Source organism: Buteo buteo, chromosome 18, assembly GCF_964188355.1.
Source record: "Buteo buteo chromosome 18, bButBut1.hap1.1, whole genome shotgun sequence".
Taxonomy (NCBI): Eukaryota; Metazoa; Chordata; class Aves; order Accipitriformes; family Accipitridae; genus Buteo; species Buteo buteo.
The window spans coordinates 19,469,558-19,494,101 of NC_134188.1; the positions used below are offsets into that span (position 1 = coordinate 19,469,558).

The following is a 24,544-nucleotide window of genomic DNA, read 5'->3' on the forward strand; positions in this document are numbered from 1 at the left end:
CCCAATTAAACAAACAAACAAATAAACAAACAGATCTGTATCCCATTCCTCTCTAGTCCATGGAGGGAAGATGATGTCCCTGCCTGCAAGGCACCTTCCTCTCTTGGAGCTGATTAACTCAAGAACTTAAACACTTACTTAAAGTGGATATAATTTAGGCGCAAATTAGATGCTGAAGTTAGGCAGACAGCATAGCCAAACTTCATCTGCCCTCCCTCCATTTTTTTAGCTGGGAGAAAGTGCATGTTATGCATTTAAAAAGAGGTCCTCTGGAATTCCAATGCCCATTTAGTTTGAAAAGGTCATAAGCATAAAGGTCAAGCTGCAAACTCTATATTAAACCATGGCTCTACATAAGCCTTCAGGGCTTTTGTTGACGTTACTATGAACTGTGCACCAAGGTTCAAAATCACAAAATACCAGATGGAGCAGGTTCAAGTCTAGGTTTTACAGCAGCACAGAAACCATCTCTTGCATCAGCAGTCCCATACAGCTTTCCATACGTGACAACTAACTTCTCCTAATAACCCATGTCTTTCATTGGGCTTTTCAGCACTAGACCTCAATGTTCCCCCAAAAGGAAAGTATCAACATCTTTTTTTCCACATGATGATATTGAGGAACAAGAAGAAAAAGTGTTTTAATCTAAATATACAGTGCTCTGTGTATAAACCTCTCAGGGTGGGTTTTGTCTTTGCATCTTGTATGCAGAGCATCTGGAACAACAGGGTCTTCTGCACGCCTGGGATTGTTGGCTATTCCTATTGCAGAAATGGGTGCTGTTGCTAGTGCTATTATTTGTAAGAGCAGTAATATTTAATGACAACATCCATATGGAAACAGTAGTGAACTGGATGGTCAGGGTCACTGATTTCTCATTAAGTCTAGGGAAGCTCTGTCTCCATGACCCTCTGCAGTGATGCAGCATCTTGCAGCATCAGGAGCTACAGCCTATAGGGAAACCATTAGAGTTGTCTAAATAGCAAAAATCTTCTAAACAATTTGAACTATTTTAGCCATAAAGGTCACATTAAATGACAAATTGAAGGCTTAAATTTCATAATGCTCTCCCTATCATCTCTGTTTGGTAGGCAAAAATGAAATATTATTATAAGATGTTGTTTGATTGCAAGTAACTCTAATAATGTAAAAGAATGCAGCGGAAGAGCAGGGGCTTCTCTCAGTGCTTAACAGGCAGCATTTTAATAAGAGTTGGTGAATTCACCAAGGAAAGGACCAAAAGGCTGTGAAAGGCAGAGGAGTCCAGCAAAAGGTTCAAATGGGAAAAAAGTGGCAATAACATCAATAAAGATGGATTTGTCCCAGGAGGAAAGTTAGGGTCAGTGAGGAAGAGAAAGGGAGTGTAAACAATAGCTAATAAATTGCATGTAGCATACTGAAACAACCAAGGGAATGGGAGGAAAACTGTAGGGAACATGTACTGTCGTTCCCCAGGGGCTAGCAGGAACCCCAGAATGTGATAACAGATTTGGGTTTGATTTTAATGTGGTTGTCACATCAAAAACTGTGCCACAAATTCAAAGAGGAAATGTTGCTGCTTCTGTCTTTCATCTGCACAAATTGGCAATAAAAGGTGGATGAAAACAACTCTGACAGACCCTTTCTCTTGTGGTCCTTGTCCTTCCTGTTGGCTAAACCCATCCACAAATAGCTACGCTGAAATGACAGCCAGGCTCAATCCCTGTAAATAAAGACTGCTGATGCACCCTTTCCACTAAGTCTGTGGCAAAGGCTTTTTGTTTCTCTAATCTTTCATACAGTATTTGCTTTATAACCCTTCATTTAAACAACACCACTTTGTGCAGACACAGTGTTTTACACCCAAAGGTATACAAACATTATGTACAAGTACCTGCAAATATTAAGTAGCACAGTAACTGTGCAGGGTCATCGTGCTGCTGGGGAACATCTCATTTTGTAGATGTTAAACAAGTTTTTTTAAATGATATAACTGAATCAGCAGCAGAAGCAGGGAGGAAATGCTTAGGAACATTGACTCCTGTTTCTCCATTGCAACTGAGTGAGACCCTCTCTACTCCTTGTCTTTTTGGCAGCTACATCCTTAGTGGCATTTCCCTGCGATTTTAAGACCATTACTTCTATGGCTTCTCCTCCTCTTTGCTAAGGATATGTCTCCTTCCCTATTTTTATAACCAATTTTATGTAAGGCAATTTTGTGGTTGAAATCTCACATCAAAACACATTTCTTTTTCAGCTTGCATTCAAGACAAACTTTTGGTGGCTCCATTTGTAACCCATATGTTGATGCATCCCATTCTGTTTCACAGTTAAATGGATGGCACTGGACTGTGAAAAGTTTGAATTAATTATTTGTGATAAACTGCGGAAAATCCGTGAATAAAATGATAATAATTGGACACAAATACGGTAAAAGCTGTCATAGAAAGAAACGCAGCACATCCATGTGTCGCATCGCATCCTGTCACAGGCATTTATGAAAAATGTAATATAAATTGTCTCAAAGAACTTGCAAAAATAAAAGGCAGCCTGGATAGTTGTATTTTAGCAAATGTGTTTGCACTAAGGGTACCTTCTGTTGAACAGTTCTGCCCACAAGCTGTCTGTAGAATATAGAACATCTCTCGAGCATGCTTGCCACCTTGAAGCAGGGCAGTCGGAAGCAGAAAAAAAAGAACAGAATGCAGAAAAAAAGGTGAAGAAAGAGAGAAATGAGGGACAGCAAGTCTAAGTACCATAAATACATTTAGAAATGAGATTAGCAAAGTATGACAATAGAATTTAAATGACAGACAACATTAAGATTGCAGTAAATAACATAGTATGAAAAAAACAATTCAGCCATACAGCGCTCTTTTTTCAGCTTAGCTAAAGAGTCATAACAAAAGCAGGAATATTATTATTATTGTTATTGCTATATTAAAATAGCATTTTCATTTCAGCATTACAAAAGTGGGTTCAATTTTGGGGGGGACAGTTTGTAGTTAGTTTTCTTGCTCTCAAAACCACACACCCATATGCTTTGCTTCTGAAGAGTCCTTCTCACGCCACTGCCTCCCAACTTACCGACAATATCAAACCAGAGAGGAATGTTAGATGGCTGCACAGAGACCACCCCGACTATTTCTGTCACTTTATCGCTTTCCATGACGGTGAAGTTGTAAAAGGGTTCATCAAAAGTCAGGGGCACGGGCGAGGGCGCAGGTTTTTTTATCCACTCAATATGGAGGCGTGCCGTTGAAGATTTTTGGGGCCGACCATTGTCCACTGCTTTTATCTGGCAGGTACAAAGAAGAGAGGACTCAGACTGAGCATCCCAGCTTGGCAGTTCAGACCTAATTCTATCGCATGATGATGACTGCTTGGAAAATGGCCATTGTAATCCTCTACGTAAAATCCCATGAAAAAAGAGGAGGATAAGCTCTTATTTCTCAGTTCTCATTTTTTTCCATTACACTGACTTTTCACTGAAAAGACTGATTTTAAACTGGCATGTTTTGTTTTAGAAATGCTGGTGTAAGGCCTCCTGGAGATGCAATTCAAGTGCTCCCCACACAGATCCTCCTCTCCAGAACCAGCTTCCTTCTTCAATTTCATCTTCCACCCAGTTCCCCTTGCAGCAAAGCTGGGAGCTTTATAATGACCCTGTGGGACATCGTGCACTTGCGAAACACGCTCACCCAGACCATGTTTGATTGCTTTTAAATGGCATCTGTATTGCAGATAAGACTGGTATTCCTCATATTGTCTTCTTCAAGATCTTTAATTGAGTTAAATAAGTTTCAGATCATTTCCCCCATTCTCCAAAATAAATATAATTTAAAATTTTGCTATATTTATTTTCCTTGCTTTCTCCTCTCTGTCATGTTCATTAAGAACTGCCCAGCTTGGTGCTAATTCTTCTCACTATAATGTCCTCTAGAAGGATGGATAGACTTGATATTTGCCTGGCAGGCTTTATGGTTTTAGCACAGCAAAGGCAAGATGAGCAGCAACAAACATTGGGCTTAAGTAAAGGGAGAATGTAGGTCACAAAATGGGTGCTTTAGTGAATAACATCAATGTCAATTAAAGGGTTTTTCTTTTAAAACTAAAGGAAATGTTTCTGGCTATATAGGATCACTAGTGTAAATATGTTGTTACTATGCTTGTTAAAAATGGGAAATATTTTCCTGAAATACCATACCCTATTTCTTTCTCTGGAAATGTGTTAAGTGGGTTTGGTGCTAACACTCGCCACCCTGCTCCATTCAAGGCAGGCAGGCCTTTAGTGAAAAGATGCTGAGGGTGTGACGAGCAGTGTCTAGGTAGAAAACCTTCAGCTGTTGCATTGTAATAAGGGCCAGATCCCAGACGTGACTTCCAGCTCTGCACAGGGAAAGGTGCTCACTCACCCAGAGGGTGCTCTATTCTGATTACTAGGTATTTCTCAATATTTTGATATTTCTTCTTTTTCTTGTCACAGTTTCCAAGCCTATGAAGGTATCCCAACAGAGACCCGCTACTGTAAGTGACATCGTTTCCTTTACTATGGGGCAGAACGTGGATGTCTGACTTTTTTTTGTCAACTCCTTAACTGCAACTTGTTGGCTTATTGCTGTAGATGAAGAGTGCACATTCAAGTCTTATATTGCTTTATATCAACACCATCACCTTCTATTCTTTCTTTCTTTGATCTTGTCTATATGGTTGGAGTTCTGGCAAAAGTATTTTAACTGAGATTTCTTTTAAGTGAAATTGCTGCCATACTTACGCTCTTTAATGTGGTGAGAAGGGTACTACAACACAGTACACAGTACTCCTCCTCCCCGAAGCCCCCTAAGTTGGACAGTACAAAGACCTTTCCATGAGGGCAAGCAATTGTGTCTACACAAAAGGTGAATAACAATTTGTAGCTGTATCTGCCCAGTTCAACATGATAAAGCTTTGCGAGCAGACAAGCCCTTATTCTTCATTTCTGTGTATTCAAGGGAACGACTTACGCCAACAATTTGCAAGTTGACTGAACAGTCCAAGAATAGTTCACTGCATGCAATAGCATAAACGCTCTCTCAGACTCAATTTTTTGGCAGGAGTTCTATGTGAATACTAGATTTCTTAATAGAGTCAGATCTTACATACAGGTCATACATTAAACACAGTCACATATCACTCTTCATTCAGAAGGGCCTTTTTCTAAAGAAAAAGTCAGTCAAATTGCGGGTTTGTATGTCGATGGAAAAGCACTTACTGTTAAGATGTCATAACTCCCTGCTGTGAACTGCTTCCTGGAAGAAACCATCCCTGTTTTGGGATCAATAAAAAATTTCCCATCATCGTTTCCATCCACAATGCTGTATGAGATTTCTGCATTAGGGCCTTCGTCTTTGTCAAAAGCAAAAGCTCTGTAGATTGGCTCCCCTCTTTTCTTACGGTCCCTCTCTGGCAGCTTGATCTGATAGACTTTCTCCGGAAACTGAGGTTTATTATCATTCTCATCCAGAACCTGGACCACCACCCAAACGGAGGACTGCTTGGGAGATGTGCCCCCATCTGAGACGGTTACCTGGAAAACAACAGCACCAGAGGTTACTCTGAATAGGTACAGTGGGACTTCATAAACTGGAAAAAACATGAAACGTAAGCAAACACCCATCCCTCCCCAAACAAATCTGCAGTTCACAAAATCTTCTGTGTACACAAGATATGCTCACTATAAACATGCTCAGTGCCTAACTCAGATATGCCCGCAATGGCAATACAGGAATTCGGAAGACTTTTTACTTTTGAGATGAATGTGGAACGGGGAACCTCCGGCCTAGGAATCTATTTCTCAAAACATAAAATCCTTTTATCTTAAATGCTGCAAGTTTATCCCAGGAGAGAGAACTGGAATTAAGCCATTAAGCAGGATCCCTGCTTTTTTGCAAACATATTTTAAAGTTTCTTCAGTCATGCAACGAATTTGAAAGATACATTTCTTCTTAAATCGTAAAAGAATCTCTGTCACTTTTTTCCCATTAATTATTTGGAATTTCTTAAACAACAAAAGGATTTCTGTCAGTTCTTTTCATTCATTACCTGAGATGTGACAGCTCATTAATTCCAAAACTGCTTTATATGATTGTAAGGGGCACAGAGAGGCAGGTAGCAAAAAATTTATGCTGCATTGTATAAAGAGCATACTGTGCTGCCAGAAACACGTTAAGAAATAAAATCTTTGAGACAAAAGTTAATTAGTAATTTAGCTGAAACTTTAACAGAATTACTAATAATTTTCAGTCTGAAACACTGTGAAAATGAAATGATCCAAGATCAACAAGCACTCAAGAGATTTAATAATATGCCTTCAAAATGTAATCAATATGTTTCAAAATTCTCCCTCAATATTTCGATTGCAGTTTTTTAAAGAGAAAGAAATAAGGCAGAAAGTTATTTCTGTTTGCATGAAGTTCAAATTTCACTTTCAGCTACATATGCTAACATGCCAATTCCCACAGTAGCAATTTTTGACGATAGTGATCCAAGATATTACATACGCTTCCCTACTCATAACGATCATTGCGCATCGATTGCTTTGCTGGTTAACTTCTCAATGCTTTATTTTTCCTTAAATTTTTCTGTGTTCCCTTGCAAATCATACAGTCCTGATGTCCAATCCTTAGGCAAAGCAAAATTTTCTGGGAATAATGTCCCTTGCCATCGTCCCCTCCTTACGACAAGAAGCCTAAACTTAGTGTAACCCTGATTTAGTTATTAAGATCAGCAGAGAAACCACAACATTTTCTATGATAAAGCTAAAAGACCTTTTCCATTTCCTGTACTTATACTTTTAAAAACTGATGCAGTGGAAGGGAGCAGACTGACAGCCTTAGGAACCGAAACCCTTTATTTACAGAAAAATAAATGGTATGGCAATATGTAGTGGCAATGTAACCCCCCCAAATCAGCCCATAACTCCCTTGAAGAGGGGACCCTGTCCTCCCAACAACACATATCAGCCTCAGGCTTCTCTCTCCTAAGACTGTCACCAGGGTTGGCAATTAGCACTTGTTGGGATCCCCGCCTCGTGCCGGGGATGACTGTCTGCTGAGAGCCGGACGGGGACCGTCGCCATCCTGCAAAGCCACCAACGCGCCATCTGTCAGCCGCCACCAAGGGGGTGCGGGGACGGGACCCGCGGCTCGTTACCAGCGTACTCAGCCATCCAGCTCCCACCCGCTACGCTTTCCAAAACAGCATTTATAATGCCGAAAGGCTGCACACGCGGCTGCGAATCTGCCTTTCCACCCGGTGAGAGAGACACTGCCGGGGACCTCAGCCTCCCCACTTCACCGCTCCGGGAGAACCTCAGAGCTTCTGCAGCAACAAAAAGCCAATTCTGCCAATTCGCCTATTACAGGCTTTCAGCAATAAACAACTTTTGCCCCACTTGGAGGCTGATCCCCTCTATTTCTGTTCTAGGCTGGTGCAACTGGCCAAGCTCTAGGCAAGAGCACAGGTTAAAGTATAACCTTTTTCAGGATTTCTGCTGACTCCACAGATAAAATGATCAATGATGCCAGGCAGTACAGGCTGTAGTGCACAGGAACAATTGGAGACCCGCTTATTTAAATGCTCATCAAAAATACCAACAGAAAGCTTTTTTTTGGTGTAATGTTCTTAACGCATAGAAAATACAAGCAAATACAAGCAAAATACATGGCAAGATTCAGGAAACTCTTGTTGTCTGAACAGAACATAACTCAGCTTTAAAAAAAAAAAAAGACATTTTCTTCAACCTGATAGCAGTTATCTACAAAAAAAAGGTGGTGGTGGTGGGGAGATTTTAAAAAGTTTACAACTAATGATGATAATAAAATCTCTGAAAACCACAGTGGTAAAAACAGTCAAGCGACTATGATGAAAAACCTACTTAAGTCAAGAGACTGCTCAAGAAGCGAAGCTGTCCTCCTGTCTTACCAATACACAGTCTCACAGTTTGTTAGGTTACTGCTGAAATTCTGACTAACATGGTGGTGTGGCAGTAAATACGTGCATGCATTTGTTTGTTTTTGTAAGGCCAAACTTGTGGGAAATCCGTTCAATAACAGAAAAGTTGCACTGAAAATATTTACTGACAGCTAATTGAAAATAGTAATGGATATAACACGAAATGCCAGCTAATTAACAGAAATTAACATAGAAGGCCTGAAGTTAGTCAGTTCTACTCTGTCTAAAACTTTATGTCCCCAGAGAGGAAAATGTTATGTACCAGCTAAGCCTTTTTCTCTGGGTGACACTCAAAACTTTTCAAAATGACAGGTTCCAGCTCGGCTCAAAGAGCTCTGAGTGCCAGACATGGGAGCTGAAGTGTGAGTTAAAGCTCTCTCTTTGCGGGCATGTAAATTAATTAATTAAGCCGCCCTCACACCAGCGATGTGATTATTTCCCTAACTGTAAATCCGCGCCCTGGCTGACCCCTCTTTTCTGCTCCATCAGCCTGACCCCAGCCTGGCTTTTCAGGTTGCAGCTATAAACAGGGTAAAAGAGCTGCAAAATTTTCCTCTGCCACTACAGAAAAAGCCCTCCACAACAACACATTAGAACAAAATAACAAATTGGTGCTAGTTCAAAATTGTTCCCAGACAAAAATGGGGAGGACCGGAGAGGTTGTTCAGTGCACAGCTCTGCAAATACTGTTTCCATCAAGACACTGAATCACACCAGCACTTAGGGGCCCCTCTAACCAAGGCAATTTTGATTCAAACATTACCACAGTTCCCAGCAAAATCCTTAAACAGCTGGAAATTACAGTGAAAAGTAACCAGGAGGGGAGGGAGGTTGCGACGTTTGTAGGACAAAGACACAAAAGCTAATTCACAGCTGGTATCTCTGGAAATGTGAAAGGCAGATGTGCAAGGCACAGGAGAGCTTGCCAGGAGAGAAGCTGTAATTCAGGACCAGTGAAACAGTTCTTTTGTTTAGAAACCTGCAGATGGCACGGTAGGGAAAAAAACAGAGAAGTAAGGTGATATAGATGAATGACAGACTGTCTCAATATATGCTTGTCAAGATGTACCATCAAAAACCCAACGAGAGGCGAATGTCACAGTAATCAAGATGGGGAAATGGTGAGGACCAGAATGAAAGCTTTCCCAGAGGAGATGAGGCATGGATGCTTGGTCAGCACGTGCTTTCCTAATTGCCGAACACTTTCTCCCGTCTACGTGCCGAGCCTGGTATCCAGACACCATGGGTGCAGACATGCTGCTTCTTGCCCACGTGCAACCCGAGCTGGGCCGGCCAGCTACTATCCCCCCTGCCCTTCTGGTTAGATATTGCTGCTCATGACGTGTTAACACAAACTAAACAGAGGATACGACCTCCCAAAGTTGGGATACACCCATGAAAGCAGCTGAATTTTGACTCTCTGACCAGCCATACAAAGCGTTGGTCCATTCGCTAAGGGTGGAATATCTTAAAAGGAATGTGATGACACGTTTAATGGGGTCTGATGGCATCAGACAGGAAGAATAATATGAACTTTATATACCACTTTTATGGTGTAATCCTAAGCATCTCTGCTGTTTTCCCTCAACCTGCAGACAGCTCCACTGTAGCTTTCTTCATAAAATGAGCATTTTCTGTCAGGGATCTGCATTTACCCATTGGCTTTAATGTTTATGACTTTACTGAACCATGTCAGCCGATACACATATAGGTATTGGTTACCTGCAAATTTCTTTGCTAGAGTAACAACATTCACACATCCCTTACAATGCTTCCTTCAGCTGGATGGACTAGGAGAAGACCTCCTGAAATTCCCTCTACTTACATCAGACATGTTTTTCGAGAAAGACACACAAAAATATCTCCTTCTTCAGAGTATGAAAAATTCAGTATAATGACAGGACTTTCAAAATCCAAGCAAGGCAAGTTCCATTTTTTCTGCAGGATCCACTTCAGTAGGTTTGGTCTATAGACATTAACTCTACCTTCCCTACAGGACTGAGAGATATTCTTTCATATTCATGTTTATGTTCAAGTCCACAGATCAGCTACAAAGAGATTTCCATAGCAGTGGACCTTCTCAGTGAAAACCAAGGTCAACACTAACTGTTAGCATACAACAGCTAACGTTAGATATGAAAATTTCTTTTTATGACCATGGAGAAGGCATGGAGGAGACGTCTGCTGAAAACTCAGAGTCAGTCTAGCAGACCTCAACACTGCTGACAAAAATCATTTTGCCTTGAGACAGTCCCTCCTCCTATGAATTGGACTGTGACACTTAACTGAAGAAGGTTTAGCTCTTGAATTTTTTCCGAATACGAATGCAACTGTGAGGACCACCCTCCTGAAGTAAAAGTACAATATTGAGTCTCATTAACAAAAGCTCCTGACTTCCAAAATAATTATTAACTCAGCTGGAGAGAGTAGCTAGCAGGGATCTTACTTCAACAAGTGTAACAAGACAATCAGCAGGTGTTTAATGTGAGTTTATCAAGCCTTGAAAAGAACAAGAATCTTCTTCCATATCATTGCCTGGTAGGAGGAAGTACTCAGACTACCCAATTTTTAAAGTTAAGAGGAACTGCCACATTAGTGTCATTAGCATTGCAAAATGCTGAAGATGTCATATTTGCTTGTTTATTTTCGTTCGTGTGATAACTGCTTAATGCAAAAAGAGCGAGCTGAGATGCCTGCATCTCATCTGAGGAGTGTGCATAATGCGGTTTTCAGGTAAAAGTCTCTCCCTTCCCCCAACCAGAAGTGCCAATTTTGCTTCAGAAAACTTTAGAAAAGAGAATCTGGTTGAGTTACTGGAGACAGAAAAATGATCAAAGGGAGCCTGAGAGCTGAGGCATACCCCTGCTGTTAGTGACTAATGGGTTTGTTTCTTCTGCCAATGCGCAAACGAGCTGCAATACCTATTGTAAGAGTCTGGAATTCAGCCCAAGTAAGAGAAATAAAAGATTATAAAGGAGAGCTCATTGAGGGATGAATGGAACTTTAAAGTCAAATACACTGAATTACTATCTCTGCCTACTTCAGAGAGAGACTAAGTTTGCAGCTAATTTCTTACAAGGAAATATTTTTTCTGAAATGCATGATATTACTGAACTACGCATCGGATTATTGCTACAAAGTGAAGGCAGCATAGCTCAAAGATATACAGAATAGGAGAGAAAAAAAAGGTACATAAGTTTTTTGGTTTTTTTTAGTTCAACACAAATACTGAGTTAGCTGTAGCAAACTAGATGCCTTTTTCTTCTAATCCTTTACTTGGCAAGTGTGGAAAACAAGTGGGCAGCTGCTTATTTTACTTCTCCTAATAGAATGTAGTGCTGTCCTAAAAGACAAATTACTTCAACACTTCTTGTAGGAAAGAGTGCCAATCACATCAGTATGATCCATCTTTCCTTATTTCCCTTACAGTGTGCTAATCTGGGAACTCTTGTTTTCAATCATAAAAAAATTAATACATTCACTCTGGCCAGCTATGAGAAATAAATAATTTAGAGTACATTTTAAATACAGATCATCACTGACACAAACACTCTAGGTGGCTGATTAGGAAAGTCAATGGCTTCCAGCCACATTCAAGCTAGAAAGCGATGCATAATGGTCTGTTATACCATTTGAGAATTAACGATGACATCAGGTAATTTCAACACTGTATTGCCAAAAGACAGGAAGGAAGGAAGGAAGGCTTTTTCATTTGGAGTTAAATGCTCCCTGCAGTATCTGCAAACCTAAATATTAGAAGAGCGTGCTGAAGAAAGTCTTAGAGGCTTCAAATCTTAACTTTTGTCAGACTCACAGTACTGACACCAGTAGACGGTAACCAAATGAGCTGGCAGAATGAAATATCACAATAGGTGACTTAAAGGTCCAGAAATACTGCTGCTGCTCCTGCTGCTACTACTACCACTACTACCACTACTACTACTACTACTACTACATTTATTCTGTGTCATACTTTATTCTGTGAGCTTTTTGAAAAATGAAACAGTAAACAAGAGTCATAAACTCTGAAAAAAGACATATTTTAGCTTTAGAAGCAACACAAGGAAGGATCTGCATAGCTCTTGACAGTGACTCTAAAAGAAAAACAGTAATTTTCCATGGGCATTGCTTTTGAAGTTCATTACAGTTTGGAGATCCTGGCAACCTTTGTGCATCAGGCTGTATTTATAGCGTTCTTCAATCAAAGCATGCTAAGCTAAATGCAGAACCAAACACTACGCCATTAAATTCCCAGGACAACAGAGCAGCCTGTCCTATGTTGAAAGAAACTGCTTTAGGCAATCTGAGAAAGTATCTCTCTCTCCCACTTTTCACTGAGTAAAAATAAAACTATAGTCCTCAGGAATGTCAGGCTCATATCATTTTGCTTTGGACAAACTGTAGATAAAACTTTGCTCAGAAATGACTCTAAGCCAATCACTTTCCAGAAGTCCAAATGTGTCTCCTACTTCCACTGGTGGTGTTAAATACAGAAAACCTTCACCTCTACTGCCTAACCATAGTGTGTAATCACTAATGATTTAGCAGAAATCATCTGGTAAGAAAAAGCATTGCTCAGCTAGGACTTTTCCTGACCTTCTAGGTGATAGCACCACCATCAGAAGCGGTGCTTGAAACTGCATATATCATATCCCACGTTGAGCAGTTTGCAAAGTTTGTAACTAGAAGATTAGAAAATTTGAGGTGATCATAGTAGGAACAGCAACCTCAGTCTCCAAATAACAACTATAAAGGTCTTTTGAGTGCATCAACTTCCTTTCTTTGTTCATGAGGCTACAATAATGAATCTTGCTACCCCAGCATATAATGAAGAAAAATTTGGAAAGCAGAAGAATACACTCCAAATAATCTTGTGATAATAATATCTGGACCCAAGGACATTTACCCACCTTCAGACTGATCCCTTACAAACAAGATAAAGCCTGATATGTGATTGCTTAAAAATAATTTTTATAGGCATATGGAGCCTCTTTAGGAACAACCTATTACTAAACAGAAGTGTAACTACCCTCATAGTCTCTAAATGAGAAAGAAGATAAAAGTTGTGTATTGATCTTCACAGTAGACTTTGAAGAAGGTGTTTAGCTCCTGCTGATAGTGAAGATTACAATCAGAGCGTTTTGTGAACAGAAAATGAGGAGTAGTCAAATCTGAGAATATTTCATTTCAAGCAGCTTTAAATAACACAAAGCTTGCAAATTAAGATATTTATGCAATTTAATGTTAGCAGTAATCTCTATGTCAATTGTAATTTCATTCATACCTGAGTATCTACTTCAGCCATTTGTGGATTTTGCTTTTTGTGATAAGAAACACCTGTGATCAAATATTGATAAGTTCCCCTTTACCAGATCTACCTCCACAGATAATGCCCTTCTCCAAAAATCTTATCTCAGCACTCTGGAAATACAGTAGCTCTCAGAATCTGTTTCTGTGCTTCAAAAGAGGTGTGCATCAACTTCTAAGCTTACTGCACTGCCCTTTCTCAAATATTCAATTACCCTTCATTTTCTATCCACAAAGGTAACTTGACTCTCATCTTCACTATAAGCAGGAACCAAACACCTTCTTCAAAGTTTCCTCAAAATTATGAAGATTGTTACATGTCCCCAGTCTTTTCTTTTTCATACTAGACAGTCAATATGTGTAATCATGTGAGAAAAACATTCTGGCTATTAATAAAGACACAAGATTTTGTCCATGCTTCCAAGATCTTTTCCTAATATTAATAATTTATTTTATGTTTTAATTATCAGCAGAAATGCTGTGCTCAAAAATATATACTGATATATTGCCAAAATTTAATCAAGCTATATACTAGTCACCATGGAGTTAATTAAACAAGCAGCAAAACGGTATATACTTTACATCCTTGCTTGGGTGTGCAGCTGTATCAGTTTGCAGTAAAGGTCCCCAGATATTCAAACTGATGGGAAATGAAGGTACAGCAACTCTTTTAGGAGAAACTCTCAGATTCGGTGCAGGTGATTTCCTGTGTGTGGCAATAGCCCTCCATCTATTTTGCAGTAAGTCAGCAGCAGCGCTGCCTCATGCTAACGCGGTACATGCTGTTGAAGTTCCTCTAAGAAAAGACGTAGTAGGAGAAGCTTGCTCTGCCTGCCCTTAGAAATATTGTGGCATGCAGTTTCTGTTAAAATAGAGTAATAACTTCAACTAAAACTTTCAGTCTTCAAAGGAAATCTCATCTTCTCTCCCAAACTATAATATTAAAATTTACTTCTAAACAATTTTTGTCGCGCCAACAGCCAGTGCCTTCTGATGTAGGATGAAACACCCTTAGGTGAGGCTCTGTGATGGTCAGTCTCGAAACAATACTGTTACTACTAAGGAAGTAATACATTTATTTGGCCACCAATGAGATGAAAGATAGACATTGTAATTCCTTAAAGTTATTTACTTTATAGGTACCACGTATCCAAGTTCTGCCCTGCTCTATGAAGCAGAACCAAGTATTTTCAAAAGAAAGATAAGAAAGATAACGCTTTCTTTTTTTTTTTTTTTTTAAATTGCTCTAGCAAGCAGCACTTAGTTGTGCTAACAGAGGATGACACCACCTTGTCCCTGGCAGAAAGGCAGATTAAGATGCATCCATCCCCATCTCCAGCTCCTCCTCCAGCCATTTGTTCTTCCCCTGTCATCGGTTTGCAGCCACCTTCACCCGTCAATAAACTGTTGGTGCATCTGTGCTACAAACAGGGCTACTGAAATAATCAGGGTTTAAAACGAACTGCCAAAAGAAAACAAAATCCCCCAAAAGGCAGATGGTTAACGAGTGATGGCAGTGAGAGAGCAAAACAAGGAGAGGGATGCCAGGTCCCTAAGTCAGGCTGGGGGAAATTTCTTAAGACGTTTTTGCCAATGATGGAGAACGCATTGTGTAACTACGATTTTGGTGATGAATTCTGCAATTTCACTACAGATAGTAACTTACTCTCTGCACCTCCCCTAAAAAAAAAAATCCCTACTGTAGAACACATCACTTACCAACAAGTCTTTGATCAATACCAAAGTAGGCAAAGCCAAAACCAGTGATGTCAAGATAAAAGACTTTGTGTCCTGTCAGTAATTGCTGAAAATATCCAGTTTCCATCTCACACTATTTTTCCACAATATGCAAGAAATAATGAATGCTCTCCATCCACACATACATGCAAAACATTTCAAAGACAGTTTTATAGCTGATAGCCTGACAAGTAGCCTATGACATTTAAATGCAATTTAGTTTTTTCAGGGCAAAAATGAAGCTTCTACAGTTTTATGTTCAAAATAAAGCTTACCAGTTAAAAACTTGATTAATAAAAAATGGATTTCTTAGCCAAGTAGAAAGTATATAAAATCAGACCTTTAAGGGGTACAGCTTGTTCCAATTTTTTGATCCTGTAGAGATATTCTAAATTTATAAAAGGCAAAAATGGACGTTTTAGGCCTCAGAAATTTATCTGGCTTTAGTGAACTAAAGGAAGACACTCAGGAAGATTGCTGTAACCGTTTTCATTAATCTAAAAGGAAAAAATAAAGATGTGATTTTTCTTCTGATACATTATTTGATAGAAGTTTCTTTGGTTAGCAATGAGGTGCAAAGCAAAATTTAAATCAACTTAGAGGACAATATGATAGCAATTACTCATGCATGTTTGAATAAAGTAATTTTTGTAGTCAGATGAAGACTACGTCCTAAAATACCAAACAAGCTAGTATAAAAATGCTCAGAAAATCAGTTTGAAACATAAAATAAGGTAAAGGAGATAAGCATGAATAAGGAGGTTGGTTGTTGGGGCTCTTCCTAAGGCAGGTTTTTTTAAAGACAGTATCTTCCTGCTTTTGTCAGACCAGGTTAAAGTAAAACACATCATTAATTGCTTTGATTTTAGCAATAAAAATTTCTACTTGACTTCTTGATGCCTACTTCACAACTTTCTGTGACAAATTAATTTTAGACAGATAATAAGCATTAATTGGGCCGTATTTAATCACAGTTTCATCTAACAGGCAACACAGACAAGCCTTATTATCTCAATCTCCACTTGTCTTCGATTCTAAGTGTCCTATAAATATCTACTATCCAGTTTACATTGACATGAGGTCAATTTTACAAGCTGGCTGAGAATCAGCATGAGATTATACATAGGGAAAAAAAAATGCAGATTCTGATTTTGAAGCAAACCTCATATTCTTGGACTACTTTTTTACTTTTTCCAAATTCAGTTTCCAGCTTTGAAGAGTCAGCCTGGAAAATGGACTCGGGTATTATATCCAGTACAAAAGATGTGAAACTGAAAATGCAGATAATTGTTCTGGTGATATAGGATGACAGCCATCAGCCCCTTCCCTGATGGGTGCATTAGGACTCTGTATTTCATCCGACATAGTAAAAACCTTGCTTTTTTTCACTAGACAAGACTGACACAGCTAAGTATACATTTAGGGACTAGTTCACTGTAACCCTGTTTTTCATGTAGTCAGTTTAGCTCTCTTTTCAGCATTCTTTCTGTTGAAACTCTACAAACCTCCACAAACACCTGAACAGCCTCAGCATCCCCAAGCACACCATGGATGGCAGGGTATGCACACACCGCATGCCTAGAGACGCACAGGGCAAGTCTAAAGACAAGTGTTTCCCTGCGGAACCGAGCTCACGTTGTCTGAGCAGCCGAAGAATTAACAGGGATCTTCCTGGTGGAGAAGGACCTGGCCAGCTCTGAAATCCTCTGACTTGGAAATCAACGGGAATTTTTCCCAATGGCTTTGGTGAGAACAGGGTTACACCAAGAGCTCAACAACATTGTTTCAGTTGTTTTTCTCGTTCAGCTTCTGCCCAGCTCTGGGCTCCAGCTGCATAACTAAGTACCTAAAAGCTGTAAGCCTTTGACTAAAGGGTGGAGAAGATGTGTACCACCGCAGCCCCACCACCACTGTATGCATTATAACTAACTGGGAAGAATCTTACTTTAATACCCAAGCAAATGTGGGATTTCCTGTTTACTTTAAAGAAGCAGTAATTTCATACACAATTCTTTAACATATTTTTTTTCCTATTGGTTCAATTTGTTACACATATAGCCAGTGATCCTGCGAACAGCAATGTATAAGAATAATTTTCAGAATTTGTCAAGACCATACTGCCGACATAAATAAGTAGGTGCGCGTATAGGAACAAGGTCATTTGGGGGTAACGATACAACAGGAAACGCTTTCCCAAAGTTTTAACATTCCAAATGTGTTGCAAAAAAACCCCCCCAAACATCCTGGCCCAAAAAGTTAATTTCCCTGAGTAACACTCAGAATGCATTAAAAATGTTCAGGTTATTAATATTAATTAATCAATTAATACTATTATAATTAATTAATTACACAGTGCCTGGAGTCCTGGAAAGAGAACTTCATGTGTCTGAATAATAAGAAGATGGCACTCTACTCCTGCAGTGCAGGAGGAATTTTAAAAGATCGCAACTTTTAAAATATTCTTAGCACTGCGATTCTTCTGCAGAATTAGTCTTTAACATGCATTGGGTTTTCGCAGCCACAGGATGGCATTCAGTGCTGTGCAAAGGGTCAGTGAAATGTAAGTAGAGCCTAGGAAGTGTACTTTCCATCTGGGGAAAGGAAATATCTAATAAAAAATGATTAATATAAATTTACTGCTTTCTACTGGTGACAACCATTTATTCAAGAATGTAATATCAAAATCCTATTATGCACAGCCCTTAAGGTTCATGTTCTTACTGTATGGACACCAAGGCTCTCGACACATACTTATCTTGCCTGACTTCAGTAAGCTGGGACCTTCTAGAAATACAGAGCAGCAATTCCAATTTTGGATACCAGCAACTGCATAGAGCACTTCAGTTTCACTTCCAGGGAGTCACAGTAACTTTTTAATGGATTTATACAGGCTCATAATTTACTGTTTATTTTCCCATTAGAGCAGTATACGGAGTAGGTGTTGACACATGGCATACCAACGGGAGGACAGTTGGACCAAACGAATGGCCAAGGTGACCGATAATTGGATTGCAAATGTCAAAGAGTGCGGTTGAAAAGCCAGGTATATCAAACCACACATACTTTTCCCAGTTGTGAAATGAAAGTTAAGAGCAGGGACAATCAGCTACAAGTAGTTACGATTTATAGAGTTGGGTTTGAAGTCAGCGGCAAGCAGCATCCAATTAACTTCAGTAGAGATGTCTAACACCACCGGTAAAACGACTGGATTTAGAGTGATGAGCAAGAATGTCAGACCGAGAGACAACCTAGTAAAGTTATTAACCTTTGTGAGGTTGCTCCGCTGATAATGTGATCTGGGGGACAATAAAACACTGCATGAGACAATATGCCCAATTTGATAGTGCAGGACTGATATATGGGAGAAGGAGGAGAGTTCTCCTGGATTCATTTTATGGGCTTCCAATTAGCCCTCACTAGGTGAAGGGAGCGAAAGGGGGGAAACAGAAGGCATCCCTCTAATGAGTCGCTTTGTTGGTTTGTAGCAGAAGAGATCGAAAAAGGAAAGCTCTAGGAGCTGCTTTGCTTTTGAGATTGTCTCAGGAGCTGTTAAAGGGGCTGGGTACTTTGTTGGGAATAGCCATGAGAAAGCTCCAGAATTATGGGAGCTCTTGAACAGCACAAGTGCGTCCTGTCAGGATGGGTACAGGAGCCGCGATCCCTTGGCACAGGGAGATGAGATATGTCAGCCCCACGCGCTAATCCCCGTGCTGAGACGCTGGGGTCAGGACCACAGGTGCTTGCTCACCATGTGGAGCCCTGGCCAACACCATCTATAGACGCTGCCGCTGCTTCCTTTGAAAAATTGTATACAAAATATAAATATACTTGTTCTCCAAAAGTGCATCCAGTTTCAGAAATGAGGGTATTAAGAGCGGGTCTAATCCATGGATTACTGACTTGACAAAATATCTACATCTTACTTACAGGCTCAGTGAGGCAAAGGCAGTTTGTCAATTAAGTAAAGTTTAAGATGCAATTCCTGTTTTGCTATGTAAGTCTGGTGAATGTGTGCTCAATAACCTTTAGAAAACAGAGCATAAATGTGTGATTTATTCAGCTACTACTGTTTAGGCACGCGAGGGCTAGTGGAGCGTATTGCACTCCAGAGAAAGCGGGGAGGGTGTCTCGGGTTAGGAAGTCCTGAGGTAGCTCTCAGTCCATGCTACAGCGTGGAGAGGGAAGGGACACCAAATTAGCCCTGCTGGAACTGAACGAGGTACTGGAAACACAGCCCACAGCTCCGAGAAGGGTAATTTGCTCTGTCAAGAGGCAGGATAAATGACTGCCTCACACTGAGCACCGTGCTGCCGCAGCGGGGATTTCTTTCGGGAGCTCAGCAGCTCGCTGGGAGTTGGGTGTCCCATCGCCGGTGTGATCCATCACCAGGCACCCTCCCCGTGCTGCAGAAAACCAAAATCTTCTGTACACGTCAGACTTCTTTTTATTAAAAAGGCCACAGCTTTCAATTGATACTTTCACACTGAGAGTCAGATATTATGAGGATTAAATGCCTGAAGAGAAGGCATTTAAGGCAAATATTATTTTACTTTTTAAAATGCCATTCCCTGGCTGAGGTGCTACAGTTAAGACTGCACTCAGGCAGTATCTAGTGGTTTGCAACAGAAATAGTGAAAGATCCCTAACTGTACATACACTTGGTAAATGCCAATGAAAAAAAAGACAAAACCTGGGCTTTAGTATTCAATTTAATCCCACAAACATATGGCCAAAGCCACACACACAGAGTTTGTGCAGGTCCATTCGAACAACAGGGTTTTGGTGAGGAGGATAAGGACTATAGGCAAGTGAGCCTCACGTGTTAGTTAATATTTTTATTCCTTCTGCTATACATTATGGTCTTGACATCAAGCTAACGCACTCGTCTCACTGCCTTCTGCATCCCTCTCAGTCAACAGAGGCCATGCCATTTTGGCATACTTTGATGTATCACATAAAAAAGCATCATCTCTGCTTAGCTAAAATGTGCAATCTAAAACTTGTGACTTTCTAGAAATTTTCTGAGCGTTTTTTAAACTGTGGTCATGTGTTGTTTTTTTTAAAGTGTGGCAATATAAAAACACATGTTTAAATACTCCATGTTTTTTTCAATTAAGTCTTTAAAATAGCTGTTTGGCCTTGAGGGTTAAGAACACATTTTTATTTATACAACACCTTAAAAATTATCTGGAGGGATAGTGGAAGGAAACAAGATTCACAGGGAAAAACAAATATATTTGAGGCTATGACAGAAAGTATTAATAAGCTATTTGTTGGTATTTGAATTAAAGATAACATGCTGGTCCTCTGAAAAGCTGAAGCCATAAACTGACAGACTGCTATTAGTAATATTTGTATTTTTTACTTTCCCAGGGAATGTGAGAAAAAATAATTCATTATTTTGCTTCTTTTTGCTCTCAATTATTCATGTTAATCCTTGCTTTTGAATATTTAGAATACTCCTTGCCAAAGAAAGTATTATTTTTTGCCAAAACATAAAATGTACTCTAGAACTGCTATGATAACATTTTCAATGTCTCTGTATCATGAGAGATTAGCAAACAGCAATATTACATTTCAGAACGAGGAGATTAATCTGTTTCCTGACAACTGAAATTTGTTAGGCTGGGAAAAGAAAATTACCGCTTTTGAGGGCAGATTTCATAGCACTTGATGCTTCAGGGCCTTTGTACTTTTCTGTTTAAATCATATCTTCATAAAAAGCAACAGAATTGTTTGGTCTCTGATTATTATCAAGCTGAAGTCAGATAAGAAAAGCATTAGGATTCTTATGTTCCATGATAATATATTAAGGGAGAAAAAAGGTGTCAAATATGCTTATTAAACTGATTCTCAACCCGATTAGAGGTTTTCTTATCTCTAGGTGTCTAGTAAATACTTTAATTTGTGTCATGTTACAAATTATGCTGAATACTCCAATCTTATTTCAGCACATTTCACACAATGATGCACTTTTGCCATAACAAATTATTTTTAAAATAAAAAAATAAACTCTTTTTTGAGACTAACATGTTTTTGCAAGACATTTTCCTACCCTTTCCAGTATGTCTTTTTTGCTCAAGCTGAATGTTGAAGGACTATGTGGCGGAAGGACAGAGTGCCAATCTGGGAATATGAATGAACAGATAGAGAGGAAGAATACATACTGTTGAAAGACGTTACAGGATATGGGAAGGAGACTGTAAGGAATGTGATGAGACTCAAAGAAAATGTGTATTCAAGGTATACTAGGAAGAGGTTATCACCAAGTGCACGGACTAGTGAGAGCAGTTTTGGGGAATGATGAGTTTTCAGTACATCACCAAGACTGGAAATTATGAGACCTTGGATGATAAGAGCATTAACAAGGTGGAGGCAAAAAAAAAAAAAAAAAAAAAAAAAATCAGAGGAAGAAGCACTGAGAAAACCCAGATGATGTTACTCTAGACTGACAGTATGACTCAAGGGAGTAGACCTCAAGAATAAGGATGATCTTGACCATGATGAAGAAAAGAGAGCTGTAGGGAAGATAGTAAAATCTAATAGAACTTGCAAAAGGAAAGAGTTGTTCCAGTTTTTCCCTTGTGAAGAGCTGCCAGTAAACTGAAGGGCTCACAAGTGAAGATGATCTGGGGAAGGGACCTCTTAAGCTGCGGGTGTCCTGGGAACAATCTCCAGTCAGACTCCATGGACCCTGCAACAGCCTGTGATCAAAGAACTTGTCTCAAACCAACCCAAAGTCCCCTCAAGTCAAAGAAATTGGAGATTTACTATTGGGATCCCTGCACGACATATTGCAGGGTGGTTTGATTTGGTGTGTAGAAATGGTGGCGGCAAGTGAAGTCACTGTGAAAATACCACAGAATTAACTTTTTTTAAGAGATAACAAGCATGAATTCTGAGCAGCTGAGTACAGATCACCCGGGGAGAATGGACAAACAGATGCAAAACTTGTTTAAGGGCATGTTTCTAAATGATGGATTAATGAAACGGCGTACTAGGATTTCCTAAGCCCAGGAAGGATTTTAGTACAGATGCAATGTATTCCTAATCGAGGAAGAAGATGCTCCCCTGCCTTAAATGCAACGTTCAGCTTGGCCTTACCCAGGAAGGCAGGAAACAGACCTCCACAAAATGTGTGTGTGCATGCATGTGTGTGTGTGCTCAAACACTTACAGACATAAATTAACAGTCTGGCAGCTGATGGGTATTGCAAATGCTACAGAAAACATGATATAGCACTAAAGCAGACGTGCTTCAGATAACACAAAGGCTCTGTACATCTAAAATAGATTCAAATCATGTGAAAGATTTCCTGCTGCTTCTGCAGAAGATTAAACATTGGTACATTCATAAAACAAATGGGAAGATTTAGCAAAGCAGTGTGCCCTTCACAATGACTCTTTGTCTCTCCAAGTACCGAGCCTGGCAAAAGAGACACCCTGAAAGGGTATATCCGACCAATTTGGGCCTGGTAGGTGGGCTCCAGCCCACAAAAGAGAGCTACAGATCTTAGGAAACATACAATGAAGAAAAAACCTGTTAACCCTGAGCTAATCTGTGAGTTAATCCCTCAGCAAGAAAGCAACCTTAGACCAAACTGCTAAATCCTGACAGAAAAGAAGAACTTGGTATAGATTCATCACAGAATTTGCCTACACAAGCTTAGCAGGAGGAATGATTTATAGAACGAGAAGGAAGACCATTAATATATTCCTCTCTGTTTCAACAGCATTTAACACATGGGTGCAGACCTAATTTTCAAACCACACAATAATGTTTGGTGTTTTAATAATACTTTTCCATCCCATTTGCATTGATCTAATGCTCTGCCATCTCGTAGTTTTGCAAACAGAGCAGAAGAAACAGGTGTTGGGTATATTTTAAATTGCTTTTCTCTCATGTGTTCACTCATCCACTACCAGACATACCTGGGGAAATGCAGCCATGGGTGCCTATGTCTAATTCTCTCATTCTGGGGATTATCAGGGATAACTTCAAGAAAATCATTGCTACTGAAGCTGGACTAAGCACACCACTCAGGGTAAGCAAAGGAACTCAGCTAGCCCTTAGGATAATAAATAAGACTTTCTCTTCTCCACAGTCACATCACGTACATCTTAACGTAAAGCCAGTTAACCAAAAGGTCACTTTCTTGCACTACTTGACTTCACAACTGCATGATGCTAAGTCCAGTGAGATTTTAATTAGGTCCAGATGGTCAAGGAAATGCTGATACACCTCTAAGCTCCCGGGAGATGCTCAGGACCTTGCAGGGTGGCAGCCCGTAGGCTGGATTTGCTTCCTGGAACAATTCCACCTTCTCTGTTACGCCTTTAAAAGAGGTGGAAAATGCTTGATAAGACAGCACACGAAGCCTATACACTGAGTATCTCCTTCCGTGCTTGCATGCAATGAGGTGCTTAAAGCCAAGACCTGCTGCTAAATTGCTGTGGGTCCACAAGGAAAATCCTAAAAGAGGCATTTGATGCCCAGCATGAAAAAGCCGACAGTGCTGTGCTTTGCGGATTTTCATTTCTTCATTTCATGACCCAACAGTTCAGGTCAGTGATTCATGAAATCTGTAAAACAAGCTCCCTCCCCTCTGCAAACTCCAGATATATGCAAATCATTCCTTAACTAAGGCAAAGCTCTAGGGAACCAGAAATGTGATTTTTCTAATAAGGCACAACAACCATGGTAGACCGCAGCATGTGAACCAAAGCCCTAGCCCTGGACAACTCTGATCTTGCCATGCTCTTCAAAATATGAACCTGAATTAGTACTCGCAAAATCATCTCTATCTTTATATTGGGTCGACTTTTCATCTAAATGGCTAACAGGTTTTTAAACCTGGATCTTAATATCAATTGTTCCCTGCCCATTTCTAGCAGACTTACTGTCCAGTGAAACATGATTTTGTGGAAAATATACCTGGGGCAGTATTCCACTGTAGATGGTGAATCTGCCATTTTTATATATCGACTAACTGGGATAATCAAATCTCTTCCATGAGCTAAGGAGTGACTAAATAATAAATTACCTGTGTTTTTTTATTTTAATACCCAAATAAATTAACATAAGCTTACAATACATCTATAAAAGGTCTATAAACTATTTGACTAATTTCTATAATTGTCAAGCATTTCTAACAGACACCTAAAGTTTTGCATGTTGAGTTATGAAGATTTTTGATTTAGGAAGTTCATTTAACATAGAGAAGAGGACTGCTTTTCTTCATTACTATTGGTATCCTGAATCAATAGAATGGATTAACCAAACAAGTGTGAGATTTTTAATGCTGGACTAAATAAGAAGTTCCATACAGTATCAGATTAACTGGACGATTTAAGTACTTTCCAAGAGAGGACAGAATCAGATACTTGGATATAAATGATGCACTAATTGAGCTCCCAGTAGTGTGTTTTTCCTTGACATCATCCCGGTGTTAGCATGTGCAAAACATTTTTGAGAGAAACAATCTCATCTTGAAAGAATTCAAAGAATTAGATGAATAGTATCTAAAACA

The 24,544-nt window shown here is 39.7% G+C and overlaps 1 protein-coding gene across 2 annotated transcripts in view; it reads right to left on the minus strand.

The window, feature by feature from the left end:
- Positions 1–24,544, minus strand: part of FAT3 (FAT atypical cadherin 3) — a 331,100-nt gene that overhangs the window by 107,111 nt on the left and 199,445 nt on the right. For both annotated transcript variants that reach the window (XM_075050110.1, XM_075050109.1), the window contains exons 4-5: positions 5,231–5,545; positions 3,067–3,277 (exon numbers count right to left, since the gene is read on the minus strand). In XM_075050110.1, the coding sequence (XP_074906211.1) occupies positions 3,067–3,277; positions 5,231–5,545 (526 nt within the window). The remainder of the gene's footprint in view (positions 1–3,066; positions 3,278–5,230; positions 5,546–24,544) is intronic.